At 26.1% G+C, this 17,876-nt stretch overlaps 4 protein-coding genes across 4 annotated transcripts; 2 read left to right on the plus strand and 2 right to left on the minus strand.

Annotated features, from left to right (window-relative positions):
* Nucleotides 1-559: 559 nt before the first annotated feature.
* Nucleotides 560-2,704, plus strand: Phum_PHUM366250 (uncharacterized protein; the record flags this gene model as incomplete). Its single annotated transcript, XM_002428108.1, has 8 exons — nt 560-565; nt 851-1,236; nt 1,308-1,470; nt 1,557-1,709; nt 1,780-1,968; nt 2,056-2,276; nt 2,363-2,607; nt 2,673-2,704. The coding sequence occupies 8 exons, from the start codon at nt 560-562 to the stop codon at nt 2,702-2,704; spliced, it is 1,395 nt and encodes a 464-aa protein (XP_002428153.1).
* Nucleotides 2,705-3,223: 519 nt separating this feature from the next.
* Nucleotides 3,224-3,500, minus strand: Phum_PHUM366260 (H/ACA ribonucleoprotein complex subunit, putative; the record flags this gene model as incomplete). Its single annotated transcript, XM_002428109.1, has 2 exons — nt 3,224-3,361; nt 3,444-3,500. The coding sequence occupies 2 exons, from the start codon at nt 3,498-3,500 to the stop codon at nt 3,224-3,226; spliced, it is 195 nt and encodes a 64-aa protein (XP_002428154.1).
* Nucleotides 3,501-3,842: 342 nt separating this feature from the next.
* Phum_PHUM366270 (Fibromodulin precursor, putative) lies at nt 3,843-5,621 on the plus strand (the record flags this gene model as incomplete). Its single annotated transcript, XM_002428110.1, has 3 exons — nt 3,843-3,868; nt 4,374-5,208; nt 5,349-5,621. The coding sequence occupies 3 exons, from the start codon at nt 3,843-3,845 to the stop codon at nt 5,619-5,621; spliced, it is 1,134 nt and encodes a 377-aa protein (XP_002428155.1).
* Nucleotides 5,622-7,899: 2,278 nt separating this feature from the next.
* On the minus strand, nt 7,900-14,774 carry Phum_PHUM366280 (uncharacterized protein; the record flags this gene model as incomplete). The annotated part of the gene is made up of 5 exons (XM_002428111.1): nt 7,900-8,714; nt 8,805-8,904; nt 9,174-14,350; nt 14,443-14,548; nt 14,727-14,774. The coding sequence occupies 5 exons, from the start codon at nt 14,772-14,774 to the stop codon at nt 7,900-7,902; spliced, it is 6,246 nt and encodes a 2,081-aa protein (XP_002428156.1).
* Nucleotides 14,775-17,876: the final 3,102 nt, after the last annotated feature.

The raw sequence follows: 17,876 nt of genomic DNA on the forward strand, positions 1-17,876 counted from the left end.
TGAAAATTAAATATTTTCTGTTTAATTATTATTATTATAAATTTACTGTAATTTTTAAAAAAAAAAAAAAAAAAAAAAAAAGCACCATTATTTTTATAGCCATCTAAACAATAATAATAAAATGGTGTTTACTCCAAAAATTATTTCTTGTATAATTTCTCGTTTTATAATTTTTAAACAAATGTATGAATCAATAAATAATACATTAATAAACAATAAAAATAATAATATTTTAAATATATTTCGTGATTGTTTGCACAAAAAAAAAGAAAAAAATTTAATTTTTCAGTAAAGTAAATTTAAAATTAAAATTTTAACGATCATGCACTACGTAGGACAAGTAAAGTTTACGGATTTGAGTTTCAAATTGACTGATAGAAAAAAGGCTAATGTAGAATAATATTTTACAAGCCAAAAAAACAATTTTTTTAAATTTTAATTAATTGTAAAATTTAATTAAAATTCTATTTCGCAATTTAAATTAATAAATATATAATGGAATTTTTTAAAGTCGTTTCTTAGGAAACCCCTCATGCATGGTTGGTAATATCTAAACAAAATGGCGGTAAGTAGCAATGTATTTCTATTTCAATATTATAAAATAAAAATTTTTTATTATTAAAGGTTGATTTTCTATATAAATCTAAGAACTTTATTTATTTTTTCTTAAGTACTTTAAAATTTAATAAGTTTTGTTTTATAATTTTATCGTCTTTTTAATTGTTTGAGTGATTGCCTGTTTCTTGATATGTTTGGTTACCGGTATTGTTTTTATTGTTTTTCGTTATAAAGCAATTTAAAATGCTTAATTTTATTGTGTTTATTGAGGGTTTTTTTTTTTTTTTTATAGGGAATCGCGGCAGCGAAAATTCAAGAAGTTCGGGAGATTACTCATATAGAGAGGATCGGTGCCCATTCTCATATTCGCGGGCTCGGTCTAGATGATACTCTTGAACCAAGACAAGTTTCCCAGGGCATGGTGGGCCAAAAATCGGCCCGCCGAGCAGCTGGTATAGTTTTAGAAATGATCAAAGATGGTAAAATTGCTGGAAGAGCTGTTCTTCTTGCAGGGCAACCAGGAACTGGAAAAACAGCTATTGCCATGGCTGTTGCTCAAGCTTTAGGTGCCGATACACCATTTACAAGCATGTCAGGATCAGAAATTTATAGTTTAGAAATGAATAAAACTGAAGCTTTGACTCAAGCCATTAGAAAAAGTATTGGTGTGAGAATCAGGTAGGTTTTCATAATCAAAACTCGGCTCATGATAGTTTAATAAAGTAAAATAAATAAAAATTTATTAACAGAGAAGAAACTGAAATGATCGAGGGAGAAGTTGTGGAAGTTCAAATTGATCGTCCAGCTTCTGGTGTGGGTGCCAAAGTTGGAAAATTGACATTAAAAACTACAGAAATGGAAACAATATATGATCTTGGAACTAAAATGATTGAATCTTTACTAAAAGAAAAAGTAAGTTTAAATTTAAGTTTGAATTATTTAAAATTTAAAATATATAATATTAAATTCAAAAAATTTTTATTTAAAATTTACTTTAGGTTCAAGCTGGTGATGTTATCGCCATAGACAAGGCCACAGGTAAAATAAGTAGACTCGGAAGATCTTTTGCCAGAGCTAGAGATTATGATGCTACTGGTCCACAAACTAGATATGTTCAGTGCCCAGAAGGAGAAATTCAAAAAAGAAAAGAAGTTAGTTTGTTTAATTGTATATTGAACATAAATTATTTGAAATTGTCCATTTATAATTATTTTTATTTAGGTTGTTCACACGGTAACTTTACACGAAGTAGATGTGATAAACAGCAGGACACATGGATTTTTAGCTCTTTTTTCCGGTGATACTGGAGAAATTAAAATGGAAGTGAGAGAACAAATTAATGCAAAAGTTACTGAATGGAGAGAAGAAGGAAAAGCTGAAATTGTACCTGGAGTTTTATTTATTGATGAAGTATTTAATTTTTTTACATATAATACATACAATTAATTAAAAAGTGTACTCGAGTTTAATTTGTGATTAAATCTTTTTCGCTCCTAGGTACACATGTTGGACATTGAGTGTTTTTCATTTTTAAATAGAGCACTGGAAAATGAAATGGCTCCAATTGTAATTATGGCTACCAACAGAGGAATTACAAGAATCAGAGGTACAAATTATAATTCTCCTCACGGAATCCCAATTGATCTTCTAGACAGAATGATGATAGTACCTACAACTCCTTATCAAGAAAAAGAGTTGAAAGAAATTTTAAAAATTAGGTAACAATTGTTTTTTTTTTTTGGTTCGAATACCATTATACTTGAAAACTCATCAATAAAACATTAGCTTTTTACTTTTTTAACAGGTGTGAAGAAGAAGACTGTGAAATATCCGAAGATGCTCTTCTTGTTTTAACAAGAGTTGCCGTTGATACTTCCTTACGTTATGCTATACAACTTATCACTACTGCAAATTTAGTGAGCAAAAAACGAAGGGGAACCCAAGTGGAAATTGAAGACATAAAAAAAGTATATTCTCTCTTTTTAGATGAAATGAGATCTTCCCAATTCTTAAAAGAATATCAAATGGAGTTCATGTTTAACATAAAAGGTAAAAAATTTTATTTATGCCAATTAAATTTTTTAAAATATTTTTAATGTATCCTTTTCTTGCAGAGGAAGAGCAAATGGATGTTTCAGTCGGATAAAAGTATATTCTTCCATTTTAATTAAATTTTATTCACAATTATTTTTTAATATTACCTTACATAATTTCACTAAAACACATGCAATTATTTCCTCATGTTTTCATTTTACTTTTTCCAGTTTAAAACAACAGTTTAATATTAAATTTTTTTAATTAAATAAAATATATTTTTATTCACTGTTTTATTTAGAAAAGTCATTTTAATTTTGAATCCTGCCAATGTACATAAAGTACATGTAAAAAATTTACAATAATATTAATTACAGCTAATAAGTATTATTACATAAAATTTAAACAAAATGTATTGAATTCACAAATGCTGATAATTTAATATCTTTTTATAAAGTGAAAGTTGAAATTAATTGATAAAAATCAATAAAAATGTAAAAAATATTACTTTTATTGTTTGGTAATAAAAAATTAAATAAAGCCATTTATTTTTTTTTTAATTACCACTTTATCAAGTCACTTAGGCATCGTAAATAACACAATTACAATAAATGTGTAGATGTTTTACATGCTAGTATTTAATAGGTGGAAGTTGCGTTGGAAGAATACCAAACCTTTTTTTTATTAAAATTCTTTCTTTTGAATATTTATCTTCAGGTGAGAATTTAGCGGGATGAGCTGATGATGTTGGTCGTCCATTAGGATCAACCTGAAACAAGGTAAGTAAAATAAGTGAAATGTTTTTTTTTTTTTTAAATTTTAAAAATTAATTATTGATATCGTTAACGTACTTTACTAAATGTGTACACACGTTCGCCTTTTTCATCCAAATAATAACGTAAATACATTTTCTCGATTTACAATATTCAGCACGATTCAGCACGTGTATTTAGTTTTTTTCGGGGCCCTTTTTTAGTATACAAGATATACTTCCGTTGTAACGAATTTTTAGAAATGTCTCGAATACTGAAAGTATAAGTTTGTTATTTTCTCAAATTAAACTGAAAAATAAAATATTTTGCCTTTAAATATTATTATTTTTCGTTTAATTAAAACAAATTTAAAAATTGAAAGTGAATCTAAAAGTGTAATTTAGAAAAAAGGTTAAGAAAAAGCAATGAGTAAAATAAGATATTATTTATAAAGTCTAGTCGCCATTTTGACCCGCTTTTTTAAAATATAAATTTTTGATGCAAGTTGTAACAAGATATTTAAAGTAAGTATAAAAATCATCGATTAAACGCACAAATAATTTTATTATTGATTTGCTAAATTCAAATATTTTAATTAAAATATTTATTGTCGTAGGTAAATTAAACATTTTTCAATTGGGAGTTATTTCTTTTTACCAAGTTACAAAAAAATTTTTTTGTTTTTTGACTCATTTCAAACGCAGTATGCACGACTCTTGTTTTTATCTGTATTTTTTTTTTTTATCTTTAATCACAAAAAGTCAATAAGAATTCTTAATCTAAAAAGGTGTGTCATTCTTATCGGTGCAAAATAATACTTTGAGAATTTCATGTTTTAAAATGTTTGTTTTAAATTGAATTTATTTAAAAAAAAATATTTTATTTCTAGATTTGAAAAAAAAAAAAAAAAATGTTGACATGGGGTAAGTGTTGTTACTATTAATATCATATATAAAAATGAAGTTTTGTGTAGATTTAAGTCGATCGCAACATCTGAAATTAATTACGGTTCTTTTTTTTTTGTTGCAGAATAACAATAATTATTTTATTAAATTTAATCATAACGTTAGTACGATGTGACATTTGTTTCGTATGTAAATGTTTTTTTGTCAACGTTCAACCGACCGAACCAGAAATAGAAGAAAATGTACAATTAATATCATTTAAATATAAAATAGAAAATGTCGAATCGTATAATCCAAATGCAACATACGAAAATTTAAAAAAATTTTTCTACGTCGATTGTTCCAGTGATTCAAACGTCGGTCAAATAAATAATTTAAATTGGCCAAATTTAAAAATATTAGGAATATTTGGAAATTTTAAAAAGAGCAAATGGAAAAAATTAGAATTTTTCCCAGATGATATAAAAAAACAAATGACTGTTTTATCACTTTCAAATAATTTAATATCTGAAATAGAACCTCATGAATTAGATGATTTTAATAATGTTAAAATGTTAAATTTAAGCAATAATCAAATAACTACAATTAAAAAATCAACTTTTACAAAATTAAATTTATTACAAATTTTAGATTTATCTGAAAATAATATAAAGGAAATTGATGATTGGGCTTTTTACGGAACTTTTTTTTTAAAATATTTAAATTTATCGAGTAATTCATTGAAATTTATAAATTCTGATATTTTTCGCGGATTGACAAATCTTTCTGTATTGGATTTATCATCGAATGAAATATTTAAACTCCCACAAGATTTTGGAAATTCATTGCCGGAATTAAAAATATTAACAATAAAAAATAACGAACTCACTAAAGTACCTGCTTTGCCTCTCGCCTTGAAAAAACTCGATTTGAGTAATAATAATTTTTTGGGATTACAATTGGCACATTCGAAATTGGAAGTATTAAATGTTGCTTTTAACGAAATAATTAGTTTTTCAGAAACGAGCGTTCCAAGTTTAAAGGTAAATTTTTTTTTCTTTCAAATTTTAAATAATTTCATGTTATTTAAAATATAAACGTATTTTTTATCGCATTGCAGATTCTAAAAGCCGGTCATAATAATTTAACGGATAATTTGAATTTGGTTAGTCCAAACGTTTTGACATTAGATTTGTCACATAATAAATTTACAAACGTACCTAAAGACATAACATCGACCAATTACAAATTATTACAAAAACTTTTATTAAATGGAAATCCAATAATAAATTTAAATTTTTCCGAGGATGCCAAACCGTTTGAATATCTTCAAATAATTGATTTATCAAATTGTTCTATATCAAAACTTGATAAAAATTTATTTTCCAAGTAAGTTAAAACTCAATTTTGTCTTTATTTTTCCACGATTTTATTAAATTTCGTTATTAATTAACGAAAGAAAATCAATCCATAAATAATAAAAAGTTTTTTTTTTTTTTTCAACAGAATAATTTTAAAAAAAGACATAATTTGTTCAAAAGAAAATGGATTATTTATAAATTTATCTCACAATTTAATTAATGACATTGAAGAAGAGGTTTTTACGGATATTCCTGTATGTTCTGTAAGTTCATTTATAATTTTTGTAATTTATATAAAATAAGAAAAATCTGTCTCGAATGATGATTTTTAATTGAATATTTTTTTTTTTTAGGTTGATTTGAGCCATAACAAATTGAAAAAATTAAAAAAAAACACATTCGAATGGAAAGAAATGATTTATTTTAACGTACAACATAATCCGTGGCATTGCAATTGTGACATACAATGGATGCTTGATGATTTTGTTGTTTTCATGTATGTTCATCATCCTAAACTCTTGTTAGAATTAAGGTACATTTTTTTTTATCGTTATTCACATTAATAAAAAACGTTTAAAAATTGATAAGAATTAAAATTAATATATATTTAAATAAATTTCAAGATGTTCCACTCCTCTGAGATACAATTCAAAAAGATTTGTTTTTTGGTATAATAAAACAACCGATCAACCATTTTGCAATTCAGGACCATCGACTATTTATTTTGATATAAACGGAGGGAAAAAAATCGAGGTTATTAAATCGGGTTATTAATTAACTTAATTATTTTTATTCAAAAACTAATGGAATTAAAATTTTTTATTTAGATTTGGACTGCCAGTGCGATTATTTGCGTTATTTTAGGATGTTTCATCGGATTATTAATTATTGTCATTGTTACATTGTTGTGTATGAGATCATCGCAGAAAAAAAAAAGAAAAAAAAATAAAAAAACTAAAAAGTTTACCGATTACAAACCAATACAAAATATAAAAAATGGCGAAATACAGATTAAAGACAATGCAGTTTAAGATTTAACTTATTAGTGTAAGTTTATTTATGATAAAGGTATTTACCTCTTAAAAATGATTAATTAGTTATGAATTCATTCACGTTAATATAGTTTAATAAATAATGATTAATTAAAAAAAAAAAAAAACGAAAAATTTCAGATGTGTTTAGAAATCCAAATAAATTTCATTAAAAAAAGGTAGTACAATATAATTTTAAATCTAGTCACGATATCAGTGTTATGCACTTTATCATTTAATTACTAAATACCCATTGACTAAACAGCAGCAACAGCAGCAGCTAAAAAAGTAACCAAGAAAAAATTAAAACACAATAAAAACTAAAATTATCAAGCATTGAAAATATCGTTGACAAAATACAAGGAAAATTGAGTTTGACCTACATTTTAAAAGAAAGATTTTAAAATAATGAAACAAAACGTAAGGGAAATTTGATTTGTGAAAAACATTAAATTGATTGAAATATAAGCCACCGTAAAAAAAAAAAAAAACAAAATTGTTTTTCATTCATTTAAAATACTATCTTTATGTTGATAAAATTTTTGTTTTGTAAAGCTTGAACTACCATAATAAGTAAAATAAAAACAAAAAAATCTGACGTAGCTTTTTTTTTTTTTTTATCGCAGTTACAATTATATGAATTTTGCTAGATTTGCAAAAAAAAAATTATGTTTTCATTTTAAAAAAAATGCACTAAAACATTTACTCCATAATTTACCGTTAAACGAATTTTTTCTTTTTTTTTTGCTTACAATGTTTTAAATAAAAAAAAATATAAAATAGAACCAACGAACCTTTTTTTTTTTTTAAATTACTTATCAAAAAGTTATTATTAATTACAGATTTTCCATAATTATAATTTATAAAATATTTATTCGTAGAGAAAAAAAAAACCATTCTTTAAAATTTTTATATTTGCAAAAATATTAAAGGAAAAATAAAATTAAAAAAAAAAAAAAAAAGACAAGAAAAACAATACGCCATTTATTTTTTGAATTCGTACAAGTAAAACGTTCTTTAAAACAAGGCGGTGAAAAAAAAAAAAAAACCGGTCAAGTTGGGTTTTCCAGTTTCAGTGAGTTTAATCGTTTTGAGTTTTATTTTCCAATTTGGGTGAGTTTAATAGTTTTAAGTTTTATTTTTCCAGTTTCGATAAGTTTAAACGTTTTGTCAAAATTTATTTCAAATGTGAAGTTTAAGAGAGAAAAAGAAAAATTAGTTTCAGGTATGTTAAACGATTGAATATTTAAGATCAAGATGGCGTCCTTTCAAAAAAAAATTAGTTGATTATTAGAATACCTTTTCCCTTTTTTACTTTAAAAGGTTGAACTTCTATTTTTTTTTTTACATCATTAGGTTGAACATCATTTTGTTTTTTTTTCGTTTGCTCATAAGGTTGAACATCATTTTGTTTTTTTTTCGTTTGCACATTAGGTTGAACATCATTTTGTTGTTTTTTTGTTTGCTCATTAAGTTGAACATCATTTTGTTTTTTTTTGACATCATAAGACGACATATCTCTTGGTTTTTTGACTTTTTTATAAGGCTTACGATTTTTATTTAGATATCTCGTATAATCTTTGCGTTTTTTCAATACTTGCCTCAAATACGAAGCTTGCATTTCATCTTTATCAGATAAATTCTCTAACAATTTAACACATTTCGATGTTAATTTCGTCGAACAATGATTTAATTCATCGTTGAAATAAGATTCATCTGGGCATTTGTGCTTTTTCCCAATGGAAAATTTAACATCGGAATCACACGTGTAATAATATTTGCAATCGTAGGGATCAGAAAATGCTCCCGATTCTGGACAGATAAATTTATCATTATATTCGTAATTTTTCCGTACGTCTTCCAATAATATCAATTCGAAATTCGACAAACAAGTTTTTGTCACATCTGAAAATGTTTTGTTTTCCGAACAAGCCATTATGTTTCCACGTATGAAGTGTGAACCCTTTGGTATAAAACATTTCTGATACAAAGCATTGTTTTCTTGAATACCATAAACTCCTACCGAAGAACATTCGATTGGTAAATGATTTGGTTTTTTACAATTTTTTTCTTCTATTGTATTACATGGTTTACCTAAAATTTTAATTGTAATTGTTATTTTCTGTATTTTTATTTCAAAAAATGTTACATTGAATGCTATAAAACCATTAATGTCTTACTTACTATTGAAACATGGAGGATAATCTGATAGAGTGCAAAGTGGTTCATCATTGCACATAAAGCAATTGTAAAATGAATTTTCACTGTCTACCATTCTTGGAACCTAAATGAAAAGCAAATCAATTTTATTATTAATATTATTAAAAACATTTTATTGAAAGTAATAATTCTAATTTGAACACTGATTAATAAGCCATGAGAGAGAGAGAGAGAGTAATAGTTATTAGTTTCATAAGGGTATTAATAATAATAATTGTTTTCTTTCATTACAAAAAAAGAATGAATATGATTTCAAAAAGGATTTGATGCAAAATTTAATGTGGAAAAATTTTTTTTCTTTTTTTTTTTAAATGAAAAATTATTATGACTTACTTTGTATCCTTCAGGATCATATCTTGTAACAAGAGAATGAGAATTGATTTCAGTGTTGTTATTTGTAGGTTCTGTTACTGTTTCATCATTTGATACATTTTCATTTTCATCTTCATCTTCATCTTCATCTTCATTTTCCTTTTCAGTTTCCTTTTCAGCTTCCTTTCCAGTGTCTTTTTCCTTTTCCTTTTCATTTACCCCTTCAGTTTCTTTTTCCCCTCCTTCATTTTCTTCTTCCTCATCATTTTCTTTTTCTTCTCCTTCACTTTCCGAACTCGATCTTAATTTAGATTCCAATCCTAATGCGGATTTAACTTCGTGTTCCAAATAATGACGTTTGTTAACTTCTAAATATTCAAGGGAATCCCCGAGTGGTCGGTCATTAATGAGTCCATTAATTTCCATTTCAGCACCGTAAATATTTCTTTCAATATATTTGTCATATTCTATTATAATTCTCGTTATTATTTCAGCCAATGCGGTTCTCTCGTGTGATAAAGCATTTAAAAATTTCATAACGGAACGATTTATGTGTTCACTCGCATTACGTAAAACGGATTCGTTAGGATTTTCCAATTCCGTTTTTATATTCGTTAAAAGATTAAATATTTCCGCATCGATATTTTTTTCGATTTTATTAACCGCGGATTCGAATCTATCCGTTACGTTAAAACTACGCATTTGTTTTTTAAGAGTTTTTATTTCACCGATAATACGATTTTTAGTATACTGATCCAAATTTGTGAGAGAATTTAAATATTTAACGTTACGAGATTCGAAAAGGTTGACTTTGTGTGCGTACAATCGAGTTTCGTTGTCGTAATGACGAGTTATTAAAAAGTTTTCTTTTCTAAGCTGCGAGAAAACCTGTCTTAGAAAACATTCCAATGAGTAAACAACGGGTAAAACGTTAAACGTTTTCGATTGCAAATCATATGAAATTGTCATGTTTGTCATTAGGGTGTCTTTGAGAAAAGCATCAGACACGGAATTGAAATTATATTGAAGTATGATTGTCATGTCGGTATTGTTATTCATGACTTGATTTTTATTAAAATTAATTAGAGAATTAATTTCGTCGTTACCTTTCATCATAATATTCGATATAATCTGTTCGAAGTAATTTTTTTCATTCAGAGTCGAATTTATCAATTCCAATCTACTGTTGGACATTTCTTTTATGTAATTCGATACATATTGGTAAATTGAATTTTTCAAATATTCCAAAGTGTTCTTGAAAGGTTTATTCAGAGTCGAGACAATTTTCGACAAAGTGTTCGTTTGTAATTCGTTAATTTTTTTCTCAGTATTCAAAACGATCAATTTAAAATTGTTTTTCGTTTGTTTTTCGTATCTATCCTTTAACGTTTTCATTGTTTCGATGATTTTAAATATTTCATTTCTCGATTGGGGATCTAAAAAGTGTAGGCCGTCAATGTATTTAACAGTATCATTCAAATAAATATCCGTTCTTACGACCAAACTCGATAATTGACTCAAATAATGTTTCAAAACTTCCGAATATTCAATTTTCATTCTGTGAGCAATGTCGTTTATGAATTTTTGCAAAGTTCCAGAAATGGGTTTTATAAAATATTCGTTTATTTTCGAATCGTATTTAATCGTGAAACTCACGGTGAATAAATTATTATATTTATTGAAATCGGAAAACGTGTTGAAATCATATTTGAAAGTGATGACGGAAGTTTCGGTGAAACGAGATTTAGGTTTTTTTTTCTCATCCAATTTCAATACTTTTATCTCGTATTCGACGTTTCTTATGTACAAATTAATTTCGTTGTGGAAATCTCTCATGTAATTCAAAAATTTATTCATTATAGAGTGTCTCTCTTCGGACACTCTCACCATGAAATCATCCATTTTTTTATATATGTAATTTTTATTCACATCCAAACTACTGTGAGCGTTTGAATTTTTCAAATGAGCCGTTAAATTTTTCAACAAATCGATTCTGAAACTGTCGAGAATTTCCATTTGTAATATCATAGCTATTTTAAATTTGCTTTTGACTTCCTTTCTATATTTCTTTAAATTTTTCTCGGCTTTGGTTAAAAAGTTCTTTATTTTGTTCCGGGTTTTTTTTTCAAAATCCCCATGATGACTCCTTTTGACAATGAGCAAAACTTTTTTTTTACTCAAAAACACTTTCAAATCGTATATATTTCTCACTTTCAAATATTTTTCCAATTTTCTACTTTCGTTATATATGCTGTCGGTCGTGTTGAGCAAAAAGGTATTGAGATCATCCATGACATCGATTTCTGATCTGTTTTTATTATCACGAACAATCGATATGTTGGTCGCGAACACGAATTCGTCTGAATAATTCGTTATTTTTTTAAATATGTAATTGAATATGAGAACGTCGGATTCGGTTATTTCCGATATGATGTTGGTGTTTTTAACGACGATGTAATGGATTTTATTTTCCGTTATGGCTTGCAAGAAAACGATATTATTTTTAAAGTGACTGTTTAAATTCACGGCGTGTTTTTCAAATGAATTTTTCTCTTTGGTTATTTCCGAAAAAAACGATTTGACGGAATCGATTATGAATTTTGTTATGTCCTCGATGTCGTGCTTATCGGGATTGTTCAAAACTTTTGCTATCTTACTATTTAATATATTTTTCAGAGCAATGATTTTTTTCAACGTTTCGATTTCTTGTTTAGAATAATCGAAATGTATTTGCAATTGATTTTTATTCACCGCGAGTTTGTAATTGTCTAATATTTTAACAATTAATTTCATTAAATCTTTATCCATGTGATTGGACTCGATGTTTTTCAATGCTTTGTCCGTGTATGCCAACGCCTTGGCCGTAACGATACCTATTTCCGTTTTATAATATTTGACCAACCCGAGGATTTCCAATCTCAAATTGGCAATTATGTTATTTAAAAAGTCGTCGAGATTATTCAAAAACGTTTCAACGGAATATTGTTTTTTATTAGTGTTGTACACGATTGTTAATTTAATAGAAAATGAATGGATTTTACTGGAATTTAAAAACGAATTGAAATCGTAGCTTAAATTAATGTCGGATTTTTGTTCGACGTTTAAATTAATACCCGTCGTACTTTCGATGAGTATGTAATTTATGTCCGAACTCATGTCGAATAATTCTTCTTTTACGCTCTTGATGAATCTTCCAGCGATTTTCATTATTTTATTCAAAGCTTTAAATCTCGCTTTGGATATTTTACTCAGCGAATTTGTCACGGAAATGCTTATGTAACTCGATGTCGTTTTAAAATTGACTTCCGTGTTTCTGTTTAAAAACAAATTTATGTTATTCATCAAATCTTCTTTGAATTTATTCATGTCTGTTATTATCTGTTCCAAATCCGTTTTGAATTTTTTCTCCAGCGCCGCGTGATTTTTTTTTATTTTCGCTTTTGACGTGTTCAATATATTTTTAATTTCATCTATGTTCGCGGGTTTCAAATAATTATGAATGCTTATATTTTTCAATATTTCCTCTTCGAATTTCGTCAGGGATTCGATCGTGTTACGAACGTCCAAAATGGAATTTTCAACGATTTTTTCATTTTCCCTTTTCATTATGTCGAATATTTTATCGAAAAACAAATTGAGTTCGTCTAGGACGATTTTACTAGAGTATTGATTTTTATCGAAATCGTATGCTAGGGTTATATTCGTGGAAAACGGGTAAGTGACACCGTGGTTCAATATGGACGTAAAGTGGTACATGAGTGCCAGAGAACCCGATTCCGTCGAACTCGCATCGTATTTCGTATATTCGGATATGACCAAATTGATTTTTTGATTTGCCACGTTCAATAAAACGTTTGCTTTTTCGTAGAAAACGAATTCTGCTCCCATGGCGTTGGCAACCAAATCTCTTACTTTGGTTATCTGTTTCAAAAATTTACTCACGGAATTTGTCAGGTCTATAACTTTCGAATGCAAGTTGGATTCCGTCGTGTTACTCAAAATCAATTTGATTTTATTTTCCAGATTTTTCGCACCGTTTTCAATCGAATTTATTATATTATCCGTCGTGTTTTTAAATTTTGTCACAATATCTTTTTTAAGTAATTTCATTTTAATTCTCAGAGTGTTCCAGTGCACCGTTATCCTCTCTTTGGCGTGTTCGTCCAAGTGTGCTGCAGAAGTGATGTTTTTAATCGCTTTCGATCCTTTTTCATTCAAATCATTCAAATATTCTTCGAAGTTGAGTGTGAGATATTTCAACACTTTATCGTTTTCATCTTTCTGATGATTTAATATTTCGCCGAAAAATTTTTGCAATGATTTAATGACGGATTCGGTCGTTTGAACTTTGTTTTTCGAATCGAACAAAATGGTTATGCTCGTTTCGAACGTTTTCTTTTTCGAAGGATTCAATATGGCGTTGATTTGATATACGAAATCAATGGTTTGTTCTAGAGTATCCGAATCCGATGAGCCAGGAGTGTTGTTTTTATCGTGAAACGACACGAGCAACGGATACAGATTCGTCGCATTTTTTTTTTCATCTCGAGAAAAAATCATGTCGAGTTTTTCTCTCAGACTCTGATCGTGCCATCTTTGACGTTTGGTCAAATCGTTTACGAGAGAATCGAAATTAGTCGCGAACCTTCTTCCGCTCAATACTCTTCGTGCTCTCGCTTTGATTTCGTTAACTCTTTCGTTATAAGCTAATCCTTCGACTAATTTCAAATTGTATTCGAAATTTAATTGATCCACGCAATGCGGTTCCAAATAAGCCATGCATTGTTTTTCCCACGCGTTGAAAAACAATCCTTTCGGACATTCGAAAAGGACTCCGATAGATAATGGGGAATTGGAATCGCAAGCGTAATAATTTCTGCAATTATTTGGATCCGGATACAAACCCTTTCCAGAACATAAAAATTTTTTTACTCTCCGCCGTAAAGTTCTTATTTCGCTTTGAAATAAATTAATGTCTTCTTGCGTTGCGCAAGACATCAATTCTTGATTATAGATTTCATTTTCGGGACAACTTACAGTTTTATAATTGAGCACTTCCGTCTCCGGATTTAACTCACATTGAATGTACTTATCGACCATGGACCAATGAGGAAATTTTCCAACGCTTCTACAGCGACTTTTTAAATTTAAATGAGTGTTGTAACATATTTGTATTTCCTCATCCGTGCACGGAGTTCCTAAAAAAAAAATTGAAATTAATAGGAAAAAATATAAATTTTTCTTTTTAACTTTTTCACAACTTTTTTTTTGTTTGTTTTGTTTGTTTTACCTGCTTTACAGTTAACTACTTCCGATTCTGTACATTGAACCGTGCCATTGCAAACAACACAATTTGAAAATTTCTCACTGTTTTCCAATCCGTGCCCAAATAATACCTAAAAAAAAAAAAAAAAAAAAAAAAAATTCAATACCTTTTCTAAATCTACACGAATTTGTTTTTGAATGTTTTTATTTTTTTACTCGGAAAATTTAATCAAAAAAAAAAGAAAAGAAAAGAAAAGAAAAGAAAACTGTGATAAGGGGGAAAAACTATTTATCTTATTTTGCACTTACCAAATTGAATAAAAACACGAAAAACGCGCATAAGTGCATTCTTGACATGTTTAACATTAAAACTGTTTAAAATTCATTTCAATATTATTTTATATCAAAATCATTAACATAAAAAAATTTTTTTGTTTTTTTTTTTTTTTTTTTTTTTTCAAAAAGAAAATTAATTAATATAAAATTTTATTACCTGTTAAAAATTTTAATTGATTTTAAGGTGTTTATTAATAAAAACCTTATCGACATTTTCGGTTCTTAATTTAATATTTCATTATTTTTTTTCAAAACCGATATTTGATAATTGCAATAATAATAATAATACATTTTAATTAATTTTAAAACGTAAACTTTACAAAAAAAAAAAATTAATTCGACTATCGATTCATTGATTGATTCTGTAAAAATTATCATCATCATTATTATTATTATTATTATTTTTTATCGAGGACAAAACCTTGTCGAATGCAATAAATAACAATACGTAAACGAATTGAATGTTGTCAAAGGATTTGTTTTTATCCGTTAAGGTACGATTTAGAATTATCGAATTTGTTCGTTCCCACGATAACAACAAAAAATTTTTTTTTTTTTCTTTAAATTAAATTGAGGAAAAACGGAAAAAAAGATTTTCTTTGTTTTTCCGGTTCGCTTAATATTAAATTCGTGATGACGTTTTGACGATTACCACTTTACTGATCATAAAAAAAAAAAAAATAACATTAACAATATTGGTAAAATAATAAATTTAAATGATGGGGAAAAAACAACGTTTTTTATTGCTTATTTATTATAATAATAATAATGATGATGATGATGATGATGATAATAATAATAGTAATTTGTATTAGTAATTAATAAGACAAGTTCAATGTAAACGGTTTTCATTTGTTGGAAATTTTTTTTTAAAGAAGAGTTTTCATGAGTTGTTTTGCAGTTTTGCTGTTTTTTTTTTTAAATAAAAAGAAAAGAAAATTTCAGTAGTTGATTTGATATTATAATGGGGATGGAAAACATATATATTTTGGAAAATTCTCTGGAAAATGCAGAAATTTCATTATTTTTGGATAGGTTTGAAACAAACAAAAAAAACAATCCTTTGATTTTTCACAGCCATTTTTATTTTTTATTTTTTTTTTTGTGATTTTTATTGTCATGAAAAATAAAATTTCGTTATGTTTTCATAATCGTGTAAAAAAGTTTTTAGTTTGATTTTGTTTTTTTTTTTTTATTTACAGATTGATCTGATGGTCTTCTTCTTCTTCCGTTGTCGTCTTCGTCGTCGCCATTTTTGCATTTTTCAAGGTAGTAATAATAATTTAAATTTTCTTCTTTTAAACTCTCTTATTTATTGCCTGAGAAAATTTTTAAATTAACGTGCATATTGTGGATTAGGATTAATTAGGATTAGGATTAGGATTATATTAGTTAGGATTATTGTGGGTTAGTTTACAAACTTAATCGAACAATTTTTTTTTTTTTTAAATTTAAAATTCTATCAATTTGTCGTGGATTTATTTTCCAACACTCAACAATAACAACCTGTAAATAAAAATTCTAATATTCGTAATAATTTAAATTCGAAAAAAAAAATTATTATTATTATTATTATTATTAATTATTTTATTCACATTTATCGAATGATGATCGTTACATATAATCAAATCCTCGTGATCGCGTTTTTACATAATTATTATTATTATTATTATTCCGAAAATAACAGAAAAACGTATTTAATTTTTTACCCCGGAAAAAATTATTATTATTTAATTACTTTAAATTTTATTTAAATTTTATTTTTAATTATTTATTATTTATTTTAAATTTTACTCGAAAAATTATTAATATATATATATATTCAATTAACTTAACCCGAAAAACTAATAATAATAATAAAGTAAAAAACAATTTTTACGGTAAATGAACGAAAAAAAAAAATTTTTTTTTTTTTTATTACCTATAAATAATTACAATCGTATTCGTTTTAATTTAAAAAAAAAAAAAAAAATTTTTTTTTTTTAATAGTCAAATTAAAAATCGAATTTTTATTATTTAATTAATTTTTTAATAATAATAAAAGAAAAAAAAAAAAACGAAAAAATGAATGAGGAAAATTATTAATTTTACGGCTCGTTACCAACAATCATTGATATACTCGTTTGTATTTTTTTTTTTTTTTTTTTTTTTTTTAATATCGATTAATTAATGATTTCGTTCGAGATTTTTCCCAGATTTCCCTTAAACTAAAAAAAAATTAGGCAAAAAATTAAATTTTTTTTTTTCGTGTGGTTAATTCAAACGTGGGATTACACGTGTCGTTGTGGGATAACACGTGAGGTTAATTTTCCGAACGTTTTCCGTTTTGTTCATTTATTATTATTTTAAATCACCAAAATATGGACGATTAAAACGAATCATTCGATAATATAAACCTAAATTATTAAATTCGAGTTAGATTTAATTGAATACACATTCATTCATTCATTCATTCATTAATTCATTCTTTCATTCATTAATTCATTCATTCACACGCGGTTAATAAGTAAATAAATTAAACAAGTTTTTTGTAATGTATACAAAATTAATCATGATTTTATTTTTTTTAATTTTTTTTATTATAAAAAAAGAGGATAAAACAATCATAACAATCCAAAAAAAAATAAAAAATAAAAATTACTAAAAATCTAAAATACATATTATTATCATTATTATTATTATTATTATCAATTAACTCGTTATACGAAATCATTCGAATATTTAAAAAAAAAAAAAAAAAAAAAATTAATTATAAAAAGCGTAGTAAAAATCAATAAATTAACAAATTCGTAATCATCATTAATCAATGATTTTGATAATACAAAAAAAAAACAAACAAAATTTTTTTTTAGACATTACACACACACGGTTAAGCATGTTTTTTTTTTTTTTTTTTTTTCGTTTCTTATCATTATTATTATTATTATTATTTTTTTTTTTTTTAAATTTTTTTTATCAAATTTTATTATTCAAAATAGACCCGTAAATAATTCAAATTTTTTATGTAAAAAAATATTCAAAGATTGTTCTTATTTTTTTTTTCTTAATAAAAGACCACAAAGTAATATTATTATTATTATTATTGTTGTTGTTGTTGTTGTTATCATTATTATCAACGTTCGT

The sequence above is a fragment of the Pediculus humanus genome, genomic scaffold, assembly GCF_000006295.1.
Source record: "Pediculus humanus corporis 1103172107790 genomic scaffold, whole genome shotgun sequence".
In the NCBI taxonomy this organism is placed as follows: Eukaryota; Metazoa; Arthropoda; class Insecta; order Psocodea; family Pediculidae; genus Pediculus; species Pediculus humanus.